Source organism: Aotus nancymaae, unplaced genomic scaffold (assembly GCF_030222135.1).
Source record: "Aotus nancymaae isolate 86718 unplaced genomic scaffold, 86718_ANA_hifiasm-v0.15.2.pri h1tg000057l, whole genome shotgun sequence".
NCBI classification, from domain to species: Eukaryota; Metazoa; Chordata; class Mammalia; order Primates; family Aotidae; genus Aotus; species Aotus nancymaae.
This window is the reverse complement of record NW_026988471.1, coordinates 31,427,190-31,445,414: the sequence shown is the minus strand read 5'-3', so window position 1 is coordinate 31,445,414 and position 18,225 is coordinate 31,427,190. Positions and strand designations below refer to the sequence as shown.

General features: G+C 35.4%; 1 protein-coding gene across 10 annotated transcripts in view; it reads right to left on the bottom strand.

Moving 5' to 3' along the window:
- BIRC6 (baculoviral IAP repeat containing 6) overlaps nt 1-18,225 on the bottom strand; it is a 259,855-nt gene that overhangs the window by 120,325 nt on the left and 121,305 nt on the right. For all 10 annotated transcript variants that reach the window (XR_001111187.2, XM_012475391.2, XM_012475389.3 and 7 more), the window contains 10 exons: nt 17,103-17,230; nt 13,800-13,931; nt 12,566-12,781; nt 11,660-11,843; nt 10,869-11,024; nt 8,722-8,855; nt 7,924-8,077; nt 3,657-3,773; nt 1,612-1,766; nt 710-836 (listed from right to left, as the gene is read on the bottom strand). Coding sequence is in view for 9 of the 10 variants with exons in the window: in XM_012475391.2 (XP_012330814.2) it covers nt 710-836; nt 1,612-1,766; nt 3,657-3,773; nt 7,924-8,077; nt 8,722-8,855; nt 10,869-11,024; nt 11,660-11,843; nt 12,566-12,781; nt 13,800-13,931; nt 17,103-17,230 (1,503 nt within the window). In the remaining variant the exon portion in view is untranslated. The remainder of the gene's footprint in view (nt 1-709; nt 837-1,611; nt 1,767-3,656; nt 3,774-7,923; nt 8,078-8,721; nt 8,856-10,868; nt 11,025-11,659; nt 11,844-12,565; nt 12,782-13,799; nt 13,932-17,102; nt 17,231-18,225) is intronic.

The window sequence follows — 18,225 nt, the reverse complement described above, 5'->3', positions numbered from 1 at the left end:
ACATGGAAATCTATCAATTAAAGAAGAGCTGGCTGGTGCTAAGTCAGTGTAGATTTAAGTAGAACCCGTGACCCAGTAAGGTTGGCACTGACGTTAGAAGACCCACCATGTAAAAGCCAGGCAAACTACAGAATGTACCCACTCTAGGGATAAAACACCAGGAACAGATTCTCATTTATATTTTACTTAAAACATAACTAAAAGAGATTCCTGTAGCTAGAGCTGAAGGCTAGTTCTTTTCCTCTTGAATGATATAATTTACTACCACCATTCCCACATTCTTATATTTGCCAAGAAACAAACACAACTTCTACAGGAAACTGACAACCTTCTCCAGCTGACTAATTCCTTCGAAGGCTAATTCATAGTTTCTAAAAATGAAAAAATTTTTAAAAATTAAAAACCGACCTGCTTTTATAGATGAGACAAAACTTCAAGAAAATATAAAGAGTAATAGAACATCGTAAATTTTAGTTGCATACAGGCATATCACAGAACAGAGAGTAAGAGTTTTCGGTTCTTAACAAGGTCTCCCTATATCTTTGCTGCTAATCAATAAGTTAGTGCATCTTTTTCAAAAGGTATTATGTTTATTCCCCACTAGAATGTTATAAACCCTAATGACAAAGATCAGGTATATTTTCACCTAATGATCACCTTGTAAGTTTCTTCTTTAGACTATAATCATTTTTCTCCTAATAAATCTTACCTTGATTTAATGAAATGACAGGTATTCTATTAGCATTATATAAAAATATGTCTGCTCCACTTTCTTTGTTTCCAGATGAACTAGAATTCAGGCTCAGTGTGAGCCACAATTGGAGAAGTGACTCCAACTGAAAAACAATGAAAATCAACAGGCGAAAAATGTACCTATTATGAAATACAATTTAAATAATAATCTTATGTTTAAATTCTTGTCATGAGTGAATAACCTTTTCTATTAAACACTTCATGACACTTAGAAACATCTTCTGGTTAATGAAATTAGTTGATAAACAAACACATCTTAAAATTCTTAAAGAACAAAATTTACTTGAATTAAAACTTATAAATTACCTCATAAAAAGATTCTTCTAAATTAAAATAGGTGATTCAGGTCTTTTTTTTGACACAAGGTATAGCTATATCTTGAACTCCTGGGTTCCAGCAATCCTCCCACCTCAGCCTCCTGAGTAGTAGGGACTGTAGACATGTGCTATTGCATCTAGTTAATTTTTTCATTTTATAAGAGACAGGATCTAGTGTTATGTTGCCCAAGCTGGTCTCAAACTCTTGGCCTCAAGCAATCTTCCTGCCTCAGTCTCCTAAGTAGCTAGGACTACACACTCAAGCCACCAAGCCCTATGATTCAAGTCTCTAAATCACAGGTTTGTGCATGTGTGTGTAGCAGGAATTAAAGTACTGAAGCTTAAAATCATTAAAATTATCAGTGGTCCATCACTGAGAAACTGTGATTACTTTGGCTATCAAAGTATTTCTAATATCTTTCTAACTGAATATATTAAGAAATAATCTCTGACAGGTCTAGAATGAACTTCCCAGTTAGTTTCATCTTTTACTAGGCTAACAATAATATGCAAAAATACACCATTTCACCTGAAGTCATACCTGAACATGATGGACTTGAAGCATGGAAAAAAGTTTGTTGAAACAAACATTTAACATTGGGACAGATGATAACTGTATAATAAGCTGGCTGGTTGGGTTTGATGCTTGTAAACCCCCTAGAAGTGAATCATCTGCTCCAGTGGGAGACTGTGATACTGAAAATTAAACACAAGTATAATTTTATACATAAAGTATCAGGATATATGTTAACTAGTTATTCATATGTATAAATAGGTTAATTTGTTTTTAAAAATTAAAACTGCATTCTTTAGAATGGTTCAAAATGATATTTAGTATTTGAAAAATGTGTTTTTAAAACATTACTTGAAAGTAAAAAGACAATGACCAAAGAGAGAAGTTCCCAAATTCATAGGACTCAACCAGTAAAAAAAGGTAATTTTCTCTAGCAATTTTTATTTGCAATAATTTTTCTAATTAATAAAGGAGGGAAAGTAAAGGGAAAGAAATAAGACCCCTGAGTAATTATTGATAAGGCAGTTTTACAGTAACCTAGGTTCTAGTTCATTCATCTTTAACTTTGACCGTAGATCAGAATCATCCGGGAAGCTTTCAGTTCTGATGCCCAGGTTACACACCAAACTAATAAAATGAGAATATATTGACGGGAACCAGAGAAATACAGGGACACTAACAGCTTTATCATATATTTAGAGCCTTATTTCATTATTATACTAAAAAGAGAGACAGCTGTGTGCAGGATAATCAAAAGATAAAGAGAAGCAGACACCAATTTCAAAAGGATTTTTTATGTTCTCTTTTTCAAATATCCTTTAGTAGAATTACAGAAAGATATTAGAGTAAGTGGTATTAAATAAGAAATGTCTTAACAAAGAAAAGGGCTACTCTGGGCAGTACTGAGTTATCTCTAATTATGCAGACACTGGACCCTACAAAAGGGATCTCCATATTGCTTAGGAGAGAAGATACAAGAATATTTGTGTACCAAGACTAAGATTATAAAACACTAGACTATTTCTTCTGTTTTTTTTTCCCCTTCTTTTGATACCCTCTAAAGCAAGAAAAAAAAATGAAGATTGCAGACTGAAAAGAATTCAGTTTAACATAAGAAAGATCTAAAAACTCAAATTTCTCTCTATTGAAATGGGTTGTGAACGCTCCATAAGAGAACCATCTGTAATTTCCTTGGGTTCTGCCTACTATCGCTACCCCTTCCTCACTCTGCCCTAAAGAAAGTGAAGTGATATGCAGGTCTAAGAAAATAAAACAAGCACCCTCTTCTCAGCACAGCTCCCCAATCTGTCCTTGAAAAACACAGTGCTATTTCAACTGTACTCCCCTGACATGAGGTCTACCCAAGTCTAGAACTGGGTAGGCCTTATCAAGGACAGCAAACCACAATGTGATGGCCAGCTCTGACAAGATACCTGTTTCTTGTAACACAGCCATGCCCGTTCATTTACATATTGTCTATGGCTGTTTTCCTGCAACCAAGTCAGAGTAGAGTAGTTTCAATATACACCATATGGCAAGCAAAGCCTAAAATATTTACTATTAGTCCTTTATGAAAAAGTTGGCCTTTCTTTTCTGGAGCTTATTAGGTAGTAAATCCTCTCAATTCTGGCATTAACAGATCTATTTGGTTGTCATCCTACCATGTGTCCTCTATCCTAGTCTTTAAGGACGATAAAGGTGTTACTACAAAAATCTACTTCATCATAAATTTGGATATAGTGCAATGAACTCACAGGCAGGTATGCAGGCTTCCGAAGGAATTTTATTAACCTCACAACAATATAGTATACAAAACACAATGGAGGTTTCTGCACTGAACTGAGATCACTACATGGAGGTATTCTGCTTGATCGTCCCTGCATTTGTTAATGCGGTTAATCCTTGGTCTTGGTTTCAACTTGCTACTAACTTGGAGCTGGGAAAGTGCTACATACTAAGTCCCCGCAGACTCACATCATGGTATTTAAAAATCTGTCCTTGATGAATGCACTGAAAATGATAAAGTGCTAAATCATTCACTGCAGTACTCTAAAAATGGTAATTTTACTTACATGTAGGAGAAGTATTTGTTAATGCCTGTAAAATGGAATCTGCTTCCAGGGTAGACATCATTTTCAACATGAGTTCTGCTTGCTGTTCAAGTCCAACTTCAAGGCGAGCATCCAGGGCTACAAAAAGCAATTAAAAGGAAAAGAACATATTTGACAATTCTTACTCATGTCCTATCTCCTACAATAAAATGTTGACATCTGAACCCAAGAGAGGATGAGGAGTGTGTCCTTACAGAACAACCACCTAGCATGCAGTATCAGAGCCAGACCAGGGGAAGAATATCTGTGGAAAGGTGGGTACAGACAGGTGATTGGTTATATGGAGACAGAAATATTAAATAAGTGAAGTAACGATAATGGAAACAAAGACATTAAGGATCATGAGCACCAGGTTTCTCATTGTTAGAATAAAGTGCTACAACTATAGAAAGGAAGAAAGCTCAAACAAACCCTATGAAGTTAGGTTAAATTCAGATATACTGATGTGAACTCATCATATTCAAGACAGATATACCGACAAAGATAAATGCATACCGACATAGAAATATAAATGCAAGTGTGTGTATACGCCCCAGCTCTGTTCACCACAGGGAATGGAAACAGTCCCAAAATAGCAACACATATACCTATGACCCAAATCATGGTTTGTTAAAGACATTTCTCCTTTAAAAGGTTTTGAAATACCATACTCCTTTAAGAAGTGACTAATTCCCAGGGTGGGACAGATTAAAGCAAAAGATGAGCCTGGGCTATCATGTTTTTCCAGAGAACTAGGAATTGCTAAAATAATGATGAGAAAATCTCAAGGGAAATCCTACCCGTCAAATGAGACAAATTGAACAGCAAAAAACAATGACAATACTATCAATATACTCATTGAGAGTGAACTATATACACACAAAAAATGGTCAAAATAATAAATACACCAGGTGTGGTAGAGCATGATGTAATCTCAGATACTTGGAAGGCTGAGGTTTAAGGGCTGGGCTCACCCAGGAGTTCGAGATCAGCCTGGGAGACATAGTGAGACCCTATCTCAACAAATCAAAAAGAAAAATTTTATGTTATTCTAATTTTTCCACAATAAAAAAAAGATAATAAGACATAACTTACTGAATAAAAAAGGAAACTGAGTCCATTCAAAACTAAATGAATAAACCATTACAGTAATTTTTCTTTTTTGATACGGAGTCTCGCTCTGTTGCCAGGCTGGAGTGCAACGGCATGAACTTGGCTCACTGCAACCTCCACTCCCAGAGTTCTAGCAATTCTCCTAACTCACCCTCCCGGGCAGCTGGGATTACAGGCGCCCACCACCATGCACAGCTAATTTTCTTTTGTGGTAGAGATGGGGTTTCGCCATGTTGGCCAGGCTGGTCTTAAAACTCTTGACCTCAGCTGATCCACCCACTTTGGCCTCCCAAAGTGCTGGGATTATAAGCATGAGTCACCACATTTGGTCAGTAATTTTTTCAAAAAGAAATTTTGTGAGGAACAGGATATGTATAGTTTCCAAGAACCATTCTGCTTCCCAGCCCCTAAACAACTTTTTATAGAAGCCAGGCATTATGGCTCACACCTTTAATCCCAGCATTTTAGGAGGCCGAGGAGGGTGGACTGCTTGAGCTTGGGAGCTTGAGACCAGCCTAGGCAATCCTGTGTCTACAAAAATTAGCCAGACATGGTGGCACACATCTGTAGTCCCAGCTACTTGAGAGACTCAGGAGAACTGCTTGACCCAGGAGGCAGAGGCTATAGGGAGCTGAGATCACACCACTATACTTCAGCCTGGGCGACAGAGCAAGACCATGTGTCCCCACTAAAAACCCAATGACAACAAAACATTTTTGCAAAGGGAAAAAGACTAACTTTGCAAGGTAGAAGCCCAGCAGACAACTCATTCATCAAGTAGTTAAGCTTAACATCACCAATAGTGAGAGAGATCAAAACCAGGGGCTACCTAATTGAATGAAATGAGGGTTGGTGGGGGAGGACAGAGGGAAACATTATTTGTGGGATATTCCTGCCAAGATGCATTAACTCAATCTAATCACAAGGAAATAGCTCAATCTAATCACAAGGAAATAGCACAAACACAAACTGAGGACCATTCTACAAAATAACTGGACTGCTATCTTTAAAAGCATGAATGTTATGAAGGTCAGCTATGAAGAACTACTGCAGACTGAATGAGACTGAAGAGACATTACAATTAAATGCAATGCATGATTTTTCACTGGGCCCTTGTGCATAAAGAACATTATCTAGATAACCACTAATTTTTTTTTTTTTTTCCTGAGACGGAGTTTCGCTCTTGTTACCCAGGCTGGAGTGCAATGGCGCGATCTCGGCTCACCGCAACCTCCGCCTCCTGGGTTCAGGCAATTCTCCTGCCTCAGCCTCCTGAGTAGCTGGGATTACAGGCATGCACCACCATGCCCAGCTAATTTTTTGTATTTTTAGTAGAGACGGGGTTTCACCATGTTGACCAGGATGGTCTCGATCTCTTGACCTCGTGATCCACCCGCCTTGGCCTCCCAAAGTGCTGGGATTACAAGCGTGAGCCACTGCGCCTGGCCCCACAACCACTAAAATTTGAATGGGCTCTCAGTCTTTGATAGCAGTAATGTTAATTTCCTGATTTTGATGGAATATGCTTCTTGATGTGTATATGTGGAAGAATGTCCTGATTTGTAAAACAAAACAAAACAAATATTACATCAAATTACTCTCAAATGGTTATGGAGAATAAACATTCTCTGCATTAAACTTGAAACATTTTGATAAATGTGTTTCAATTCTTTATTTTATTTTATTATTATTATACTTTAAGTTCTGGGATACATGTGCAGAACATACAGGTTTGTTACGTAGGTAGCCACGTGCTATGGTGGTTTGCTGCACCTAGCAGCCTATCATCTACATTAGGTATTTCTCTTAATGCTATCCCTCCTCTATCCTCCCACTCCCCAACAGGTCCTGGTATGTGATGTTCCCCTTCCTGTGTCCATGTATTTTCATTATTCAACTCCCACTTATGAGTGAGAACATGCGGTGTTTGGTTTTCTGTTCTTGTGTTAGTTTGCTGAGAAAGATGGTTTTCAGCTTTATCCATGTCCCTGCAAAGGACATGAACTCATCCATTTTATGGCTGCATAGTATTATTCCATGGTGTATATGTGCCACATTTTCTTTATCCAGTCTATCAATGATGGGCATTTGGGTTGGTTTCAAGTCTCTGCTATTGTGAACGGTGCTGCAATAAACATACGTGTGCATGTGTCTTTACAGTAGAATTATTTATAATCCTTTGGGTATATACGAAGTAAAGGCATATACCCAAATGGGACTGTTGGGGGTATTTCCGGTTCTAGATCCATGAGGAATTGCCACACTGTCTTCCACAGTGGTTGAATTCACTTACACTCCCGCCAACAGAGTAAATGCGTTCCTATTTCTCCACATCCTCTCCAACATCTGTTGTTTCCTGACTTCTTAATGATCGCCAAATTTTTAAAAAATATTTTATAACAGAGGAAGCAGGGTTGAAAAGGGAAAAATATATTTAAAAGTTAATACATCTGATACATTCTACATGACTAGAAAAGTAAAAAGTAAGACCGGGCATGGTGTCTCATTCCTGTAATCCAAGCACATTGGGAGGCAGAGGCGGGCAGATCACTTGAGGTCAGGAGTTCAAGACCAGCCTGGCTAACATGGTGAAACCCTGTCTCTACTAAAAATAAAAAAAATAAAAAAAATTTAAAAAAAAAAAGCTGGGTGTGGTGGCGGGCACTTGTAATCCCAGCTACTCAGGAGGCTGAAGCAGGAGAATTGCTTGGACTGGGAGATGGCAGTTGCAGTGACATGGAATCACACCACTGTACCCTAGCCTGGGCAAGAGAGTAAGAATCCATCTCAAAAAAAAAAAAAAAGGAAACTGCAAAAACAATATTTAATTATTTAATGTAGCTTCATTCTGTTTATAAATAAAATACAAGTTTACTATTAAAATCAAGAATTAAAGCACAATTAATTAAAATCATTGCCTTCACACACAACACATGCTAGGTGTTATTCTGATAGAGAACCAAAAAGATGGAAGTTCCACCAAACTGACTACAAAGAAACAGCTCTGAATGGTACTCATGGCACACTAAACCCACTGGCATACCCCCGGGCTCAATTTCTCAAAGAACAAAATATACATACATTTGAGACTTGTTTTAAGAAGAACATATGCCTTAAAATTTAAACATACACTTACCCTGAGAGACTGAAACACTAACTGTCTGTGATCCGTTCTTCTCTGTGTTTGCTGGTGGCTTTGCTACAGGAATTCCCAGACCTCCAATGTAAGGGTTGTAATTGTAGGTCCCATAATCAGCACCCCAATAATCATACCATGTACTGCTTATTGGCTTAAAATAATGGGAAAAAAAGTATAGTTTACTTTTTCCTCTTGGCTGAATGACACATTATTTACATTATCTAAACACAAACAGAACTACAAAATAAATATTCTATTTACCATTTAAATTTCCCAAATGCACTTATAATATTAATGAATTTTTAGAATGGTCCAATAATTTTCTTTCTGCCAAAATCTAAACATATCCTGTATGTTTAGAAACTGAAAGATAAGTAGCATCCTTAATAAAATCTCTTACACACCAAAGAACATAAAGTACCACCATGAAGTATTACAAGTGATTCTTCTTTAAAAAAACAAAGTAGGCTCCAAACAAAAAAAAAACAGAAGTAGAATCTACAATGAACTCAACTCGAATGAGGTTTAAATGGCTGTCTGAAATGCTGGTGATCTATAACTATACTTCTGATACTTACTAATAGGCATATTAATAAAAATGTATACTATTCCATTGTAGGTTTTAAAAAACTACAATAGAAGTACCTACAGCAATTTAGTGCATTGTGAATATGCTGAATAATAAATAAGTTGCATTAGTGATAAGTATGTATATTTTCCTTTTTTAAGTAATTACTAAGCCAAAAGTATGAGACAAAAGACTTTCCTTTCAAAGAAAATTCTAATGTATCATACCTTAAAAACCTTGGCTGCAAGAGGGTCCTTTTCCAAATCAATATCTAAAGGATCAATGTCAACTTCCATTAGATCTTGAAGTAACTCAAGGTCAATTTCTTTATCTTTTTCCAAAGAGGACAGAGGAGGTGCACCTTCAAATAATTAAAAGTGATCTTATTAGTGGAGTATATCACATAAAATTTAGGTGACATAATGCTTTTGGTTACAAAAAGTTATTTTACTTGCATGTTACATAAGCCTAATAAAAAACTCTACAAATGCAAACATATCGCTCCATAATACATAATAAAAATAAAGATGCATTGATATTTGCTTTCCTAGGGAAAAGACCATAGTATTAGCTCTTGCTCAAGTAAGTTGCATAAACTTTGCTATTAAAAATAATTACTAACATTACTAAGTAGTATACATTCTTTTACATCTAACAGGTAATTCACTACATTACATTCATTATTACAGGTAATGTTACCCAGTATTAAAGAGAAAAGCAAAGAGGACTGAAGTTATAAGAACATCATTTACGGCCGGGCGCAGTGGCTCACGCCTGAAATCCCAGCACTTTGGGAGGCTGAGGTGGGAAGATCATGAGGTCAAGAGATCAAGACCATCCTGGCCACCATGGTGAAATCCTGTCTCTACTAAAAAATACAAAAAACAAAACAAAACAAAAGCTGGGCATGGTGGCATACACCTGTAGTCCCAGCTACTCAGGAGGCTGAGGCAGGAGAACTGCTTTAACCCAGGAGGCGGAGATTGCAGTGAGCCAAGATCGTGCCACTGCACTACAGCCTGGGCAATAATGTGAGACTCTGTCTAAAAAAAAAAAAAGAATGCTATTTACTGGCTGGGCACAGTGGCTCACGCCTATAATCCCAGCACTTTGGGAGGCCAAGGTGGGCAAATAATGAGATCAGGAGTTCAAGACCAGTCTGGCCAACAAGACGAAACCCCATCTCTACTAAAAATACAAAAATTAGTCAGGTGTGGTTGGCAGGCACCTGTAATCCCAGCTACTCAGGAGGCTGAGGCATGAGAATTGCTTGAACCTGGGAGGCGGAGGTTGCAGTGAGATCATGCCATTGCATTCCAGCCTGGGCAACAAGAGCAAGACTCTGTCTCAAAAAAAAAAAAAAAAAGGAACCATTTACCTTATTTTTCAGTTATGAATTAGAAATTATTCTCTCTCAACGTCTCCAAATTTTTAAGTAGCTTTCTTACAACTCATATAAGTACCCATTATAAGTCTTACTTTTCCAGCATTCCCATTGTCTTATTCAACATAACTTTATAGAATGCCCAGTAAATGCCAGCCTGTATGAGGGTTTAAGTATAAGTAAATGAAGATTAATAAAACTCTCCAATCCAATAAATTAAGAGAGATTCAGAGGTGAGGGTACACTATAATTAAAACTGACAACAACATGTTACGTGTTAGCAGAGATATTTGAGAGTACAAGGGACATACAAATGGCAAAGTCCCCAACTCTGCCGGGAGTGACAGAAAAAGGCTCTTAAAAGAAAGGCATGCTTTATCTGAACCTTGGATAAGGAAGTGTGCATCATACACACAGGAAATCTATTCCAGATAAAGAGAATGTCAAGTAAGCAACAGAAAATTATGAGCAAACGTAAGATTAAGGAATGACAAATGGTTGAAAATGACTGCAGCATCTGACATATATAGGGTAAGTAACCAAAACAGATTTTTGAAAATTAAGGGGTATGGAGATGATAAAGGATTATGCATGCTAATTTACAAAGGTACTTTTTAAAAAGAAAAGAAAAAGAAAAAAATACACCAAAAAATCACATGCTGGATCTTAAAGAGAGCTTTTAAAATTGCTGTCTTCGTCACTTTGTATCTTTACATATTTTCTACATAGCATTTTCTTCATCAAAGCGAAATCACACTATATCAACATAATTAGGACATTATGAAATAATAGCACTTTGTTGTAATGAGCATTCATTCAGAGAACCAAGATAAAATTTATTTACCAGGAAAATAATGGATCTAGTTTATAATGCCAAACAACTAATAGAAAAATATAAAAATCAACTTTATGTTTCTCTAACATTTTTATTTTGAAACGTTTCATTTAATAGAATTAAACTAAAGAAGAAAACATAACATAAAAATTTACCTGTTATATCATGTGTCAAAGGTTCATCTATAGTTTCCAGCAACTGAACTGAGGACTGCTGAAGGGAGTCATCAGAGTCACCAGCTGTCGCACCTACATCATCACCTACTGTTCCTTCCTCCATGGCTTCTGCAGCTACTGGAGCCAGTAATTCTCCTGTATGTAAAGGGATAGTCCTGTTTTAATAATTTATACAGATTTTGGAAATATATTAAAACATATATTTTCCTCTAGTTCAGAGAATGACAGAATAAATGCTCTACTAACTATAAAAGAATCTGAGGCAAATGAGTTCCCACCCACCTAAGGAATGCTAGCACTCACTGTATTACCTCCAAATGCTGGAGACAAGTATCCAGTAGTAGAAAATACTGAACACATAACATGTACAAAGAGTTATTTTAATTACTTTACATACATTAATTCACTTATTCATAAAAACAACCTTATAGAAAGATTATTCTTATTATCCTTATGTTATATATGAAGAAACTGAAGCAAAATTATTTCCTCACCCAGTAAGCAGCACACCACTGCTATCAATAATAAAGCAGACTAGCTCAAATATTCATGCACTTTAATAACCTAACACCTTTCTAAGGCTTGAATTTATCATGAATATCAACGTACTTAAATACAAAAGTAATTCTGAATGGTTGCTACTGCTATAACATTAAACCAGTTAAACAGACCTTTTATTCTTTTAAGGGGTTATAGATCCCTTTCAAGATTCTTAGTTGAGCAATGACAAGGTAATTTTGACATACTCTATGAAAAAAATCCTAACACACCTGCTAAAATATCCTGTAGCATACAAGTTAAGGAATACTGAGCCCAAGCACCACCCCAAGATATATCTCCTCTATTGAAGTCAGTTCCAACCAAAAGTAATAGCAGTCTTTCCAGTTGGGGTTCATTCACTATCTCACACAGATGAATAGTTGGCCGTGTGGCATTTGCAATGCGGGCAAGAACCTGTAATACATTTTATAAAATCATACACTTAAAAAGCAATTACATGTTTTTCAAACAATAACAGAAGTCTACCAATACTTCAGTACAGAACTAATAGGTTTCAATAATGATGTATGAGTCTGGTATCAAAAAAATGCTTGAGATGGAATGCAAAAGAATGTAATTACATGAATCAAATATTAAAATCTGCTTTAAAATCTAATTGTATAGTTAAAGAATTAAATGTCTACAAAGAGTGAATATGCCACAGGAAAGCAATCACGACATTAAAAGTCCTACTTTAATATAATTTGACACTTATTTGTGTATTTCCTATTTTAATTAAGAAAGGCAGGTTGGAGATAAACACACCCACATTATTTACATTTCAAACCCTCAACTTTTAACTAAATTAAAATATAAATCAGGTTTGAAAAAACTTTTTAAATGTTTTATGACACAATAAAAAAATTAATGGCAAAAAAGCAAATCCAAAAGAAGCATCATTATTTCTCTTAATCAAAATTGATTAAAAACATCCTTTCCTAGTTTTTAATTACTTTATAAGTCTATACTTTTTTTTTTTTTTTTTGGTAGAGACGAGGTTTTGCCCTGTTGCCCACACTGGTCTCGAATTCCTGGACTCAAACAATCCACCCACTTCAGTCCCCAAAGTGCTGGGACTGCAGGCATGAGGACCTCACCCAGCCAACCCTAGAAGTCTATACTTACAGTTTACATACCTTACAAACAAATAATAAGAGATCTGCATGACATGTAAAATCCATGGAGAGAAGAAACAGAACAAGTTTCTGGACTACTGAGATACAACGTTCATGGGCCAGAGTAAATGGAAGTGGTTCTATCTCAGGACTTTCTTTTGTTGTTGTGACTTCTGTGTCTAAATTAGAACGGGACCATTCTGCTGTCCGACGTAAACGAATTAAATCCTTAAAGTGCTGGACACAAAAATTTATAGTATTTAAATCAATGTTTACTTAATGAAAATTTGTTCAGTGGATTTAGATTTATGTAATGAAAATATTCACTCCATATTATAACTCCTAAAGAACAAAATGTTTAGATTTACCCTAAGTTTCACAAAGTAAGAATATTAAAAGCTAAACTGATCCATATACTTTACTTTCTATTAGTAGTAAAGTATCACATGTAACAGAATTTCAGAAAAGTGAAACTTTACAGATGTTCATTGCACATAATACATTGTTGGTCGAATCTAACAACAAATAAACATTACCATAACAACTTAAACATAATCTGTAAAAGTTTGAAGGTAAGGAAAACTAATATAACATCAAGTACAAAATATTCGAGTTATTTCAAAATCTGGTGAAATAATTATAATTTCACATTATAGAAAGAATACAAACTTGTTTGGTACATATATGGTATCCCTCCAAATTTCAAAAAGTAAACATCAAGGTTTTAAAAATTTTATTTATAAAACAGTTGAACTTCACTTTCACTTAGAAAAGATATACTACGTTTGAGCCTTGTGAGCACCACTGGACCCAAAATAAGTTTCAATTGTAAATTCAGCCACCAACATATTCCAATAACAATACTAAGGAGAAAGAGAATGTCACATTTTTCATTTTACATATAAATTTTATTTGTGGGGCTGATACATGGTATTTGCAATCATCTTGTATAATTTTGTATTATAAAATGGAAAAAACAGCTTTATCAATGCCACATTAGCAAAACTACATATTCCACTGCCTTTTATCTTCAATTTACTGGAACTCAGTCCATTTTGAGGGTAATACATTAGAACTATACTTAAAGTCTACATTTATCATACATTTCCTTGAATTAAGCTATCCCACCATAAAAAATCCAGAGTATATTGGCTTCTCTGTTGATAAGCAGAATAATATATATTTAAGTTTCTTGATAATTAGAGATCATATATGACTTTACTGAGATAACTATATTGAGAAGTACAGATCATACCTTTGAAGTGGCCTGCTTTAGTTTTGCTTGTTCTACCAGGAGTTTATATGATGATCCTTTATTACTTTGTATTTTTTCTTTTTCCATTTGTTCTACCAATGCCTTCTGCTTTGCTTTTAGTAGGTTGAGTTGCTTTATAAAACAAATAAACAATGTCTTTAACAATGTTAAAAACAAACAAAAATAAATAATTATTCTCACAATTCATACATCAAACTAATGGAATGTGTAATGTCTTGAAAGATTTAGTATAACAGTATTTTAACTGTGCTGCTAATTTTTAAAAAATCATTTCAAATCCTGACTTTGGGAATCTCTCTCTGTTATCATTAAGATCTCTCTTACCCATAGGAATAAGAAGTACCTGGAAGACTTTCTTATATAAGCCACTAATGTAATTGAGTGATACATTTTTTTTTTTTAAATAAAGGGAAAAGAAGTTTATGTTTAATTAAATATATGGGAAAATACTTTTATTGCTTAATATTTCTTAGCTTTGTTTTTATGAAATCTCAGAAGTAGTACATATTTTGGTATGCCTGTATTTTTTATTCATTAAAATTTGAATTGAGATCATTGTAGTTACTTGCTACAATGCAGCTTAAGAAATAACTAAGCCATATATAAATAAATTAAGAAATAATACAGAAATCTCTTGTACATTTTACCCTTTTCCCTAATGATGACATTTCACAAAAGCTACAGGATAATATCACAAGGTACCGACATTGATAGAATTCACCAATCTTATTCAGATTTCTCCAATTTTAGTTGCACTCATTTGTGTGTGTGTGTGTCTGTGTATTTAGTTGGATACGCTTCTACATGTGTTGGTTCATGTATCTACCACAACGGTCAATAACAAACAAATCCACCACAAGGTCCCCTCATGTACTTTTATAATTATATCCACAGTTTCCTCCTACCCTATCTCCCTGATCCCTAAACGATGGCAATCAGTAGTCTATAGCAATAAACAGACCAAGGGAGAGAAAAAACTGTTTGTAAAGACCTTACAATCTGTTGAATGTGTTCTCCACACAGCAATGTACACAGTGTATGTACACAGAAAGTTACTTTAAATAGAAAGTACTAGAAAAGTACAGCCACAATTATAAATGAATAACAATTTAGTTAACAATTTAATAAGCCTTCCTTCCAAGAGAACACTTCCTAAATTTCTACTATTGACACTATCCTACTATTGACTTTTTTTTTTTTTTTGGCTGGGGGGGACGACAGAGTCTTGCTGTGTCACCCAAGCTGGACTGCAGTGGTGTGATCTCGACTCACTGCAACATCTGCCTTGCCAGGTAAAAGCGATTCTCCTGCCTCAGCCTCCTGAGTAGCTGGGACTACAGGCACATGCCACCACATCAGCTAATTTTTTGTATTTTCAGTAGAGACAGGGTTTCACTATGTTGGTCAGGCCGGTCTTGAACTTCTGGCCCCAGTTGATCCACCTGCCTTGGCCTCCCAAAGTGCTAGGATTACAGGTATGACCACTGCCTGACACCTATTTTTGGTATCAGGAAAAAAATATTACTAATATTATTTTTTAAATTCCACTTGGCTGTTATCACCATAGATGAAAAAAACTCTATCCTAAATTAAAACTAGCACGTACACATAATTTTAAAAATGTTAACTGAGAAGTTATATATTTATAACTGAGAAGTTAACGTTTTTAAAATCATGAATTACTACAAATCAGTATTTTCAGAAAATAGTTTCCAAAGTTCTATAATTAACATAAGCAAGAAGTATAACCAAGAAAAAAATCATTTTTAATCTATTCTGAAATAGCCAGTTTTAATTATTGTACAAATACAACTGGTTTTCACTAAGTCATTTGGCAGTAAATTAGTAACCTGATGACCAATCAGCCCTGATTACTTTCACGTATAATTTCTAGAAATAAAGCCTTCTACAAATCACAGTCACAACCATCAAAATCAGAGAAGCAATACCTATGCCTGACCACCAAATGTTCCTCAAAGTCACCTTTTAAGTTTTGCCAATTGTCCCAATACTGTCATTCATAATGAAGAATCAAATAGTAATATTTCATAGACAAATATTCACTGGGTTACACAATAGGTTTTGTTTCCCATCCTAATTAAACGCACAGAGCATAAAGGTTAAAAGATACAAATTAATACTACCTAAAACTTGTTAAAGGTCTCAAAAAGAAGAGGTAGTTGAGGAAGACACTTCTCATTTTTCCAGCAAAGGACTGAGCTAGCTCATAGTTGAAAAACTTAGAAGTGAAAAATAAACAACTTATTGCCAAGCCTACTTTAAAAAAAGCCCCATAAATCAAAATTTTTTAAAAGATAAAAAATAAAACAGTAAAATAAATTTGAAAAGTCCAAAGCTTTCCTAACATGCCAAAGCTCAAGATTTTCATATAGAATCTTCTTACATCTTAAAGCAGTAATAAAAATAATTTGTGGCCAGACACAGTGGCTCAGACCTATAATCCCAACACTTTCGGAGGCCAAAACAGAAGGATCACCAGAGCCAGGAGTGCAAGAGTGGCCTGGGCAACAAAGCAAAACCCCGTCTCCACAAGAAACAGTGTACAAATTAGCTTGGCATGGTGGCACACAGGTGTAATCCCAGCTACTCGGAAGGCTGAGGCACAAGGATTGCTTGAGTCCAGGAATTTGGAGACTGCAGTGAACTATGATCCTTTACTGCACTCCAGCCTAGGTAACAAGTCTCCAGACTCAAAAAATAAAAATTAAAAAAAAAGTGTGTGTGTGTGTGTATAAATGACTGAAAGAAAAAAATGGAAAAAGAAACCAAAATTTAAAAAGTGTGTGTGTGTGTAAATGACTAAAAGAAAAAAATGGAAAAAGAAACCAAAATTAAAACCTGAAAGCTAGATAGAGGGGCAGATGATGACTACCCTGAAGCCATGTTAAAGAGTTTCACCCTCATCCAAAGGTCAACTGAAAGCTACTAAGAATTAAATGAAGGAAAATGGATTGGGTTAAAGCAAAACAAAAGAAGGGAGATTTTCTGACTAGGCAAAAGATAAAGACAACCTCATTTACCATGGTAGTAACAGAGATGGATGACAGTAAAAAGTTAAAGGAGTACCAACAAAGTCTGTAAACTATATATTGTTGTCATTTTAACCATTAAGGAAACTAAAGTCTCCCAAGTGTTAGATAATTTTCCTAAACTAAGGAGCTCATTAAACATCATACCTAGTATCTGATGGCAATCTATCTCATGCAACCCCCAAAACAATATTCTCAAACATTAAAAATTTTTACATGTATTGACAATTACCTGTTTATGATGAACAAGCTGCTTTCTGATTTTTCTGGAATATAATCTATCAAGGCTACTGCTGCCTTTAGAAGATCTATTTAAGCTCTGTGTGTGTAGACTATTGTTAATAAAACTCCACTGATTACCTACAGGGGAAGGAAAACTTGAATTAATAATTCTGTTAAATGTGATTTTAAAGTACCTTTCCTACCAAGAAAACAAAAAACAAAGTTATACATGTGCCAATCATGAAAAGCAGTTTTAATAAGGAAAACACTGTAAAGAAATTGCTAGAAGAACTGACTCTATAAAGATTGGATAACGATCAATTCTCTAATGTAGACCCCAATTCAAGACCACAGTTCCCTCTGTCTCCAGTCTTTCCTTTACATAATAGCTATCTTCCTCCACACTTAAGATTAATCTCTATACAAGACAATTTTAATAATGTCATTCAATTCTAACAACAAATACCACTATTGCCTATTTCAAATACACATGCTCTTAATTAGGGACCAAAAAAGAATAACGCAATAATTTAACAACTGCCAAAATAAGGTTAAATAATTCAGAATGCATACTATCTACCTACACTTATTCTCATTTTTTGTACTATGTCCAGACTACTCTGTTTCATTGAATTCAGGCCCAATACCACATTTTACCCATCTCCAATTGTAAAACATCTTTTCCTTATCTAAAATTTTTTCTCTCTTCTTTACTACCTATTTATCAAGTCTTAGTTCTAATTCTTCAAACCCTAAAAAAAACTCTCCCACCAATGTTTCCATAGTATCTAAATGTATAAATACTATCTGTTACATTCCAAGATTATATTACAGTTTATTTTGTATTTTTCTTTTTTCAAGACTGTTTCTCAGCCAGGCGCAGTAGCTCACACCTGTAAACCCAGAACTTTGGGAGGTCGAGACGGGTGGGTGACTTGAGGTCAGGAGTTTGAGACCAACCTGGCCAACATGATGAAACCTCATCTCTACTAAAAATACAAAAAAATTAGCCAGGCGTGGTGGTACACACCTATAATCCCAGCTACTCAGGAGGCTGAAACAGGAGAATCCTTTGAACCTGGGAGGTGGAAGTTGCAGTGAGCTGAGATCATGCCACTGCACTCCAGCCTGGG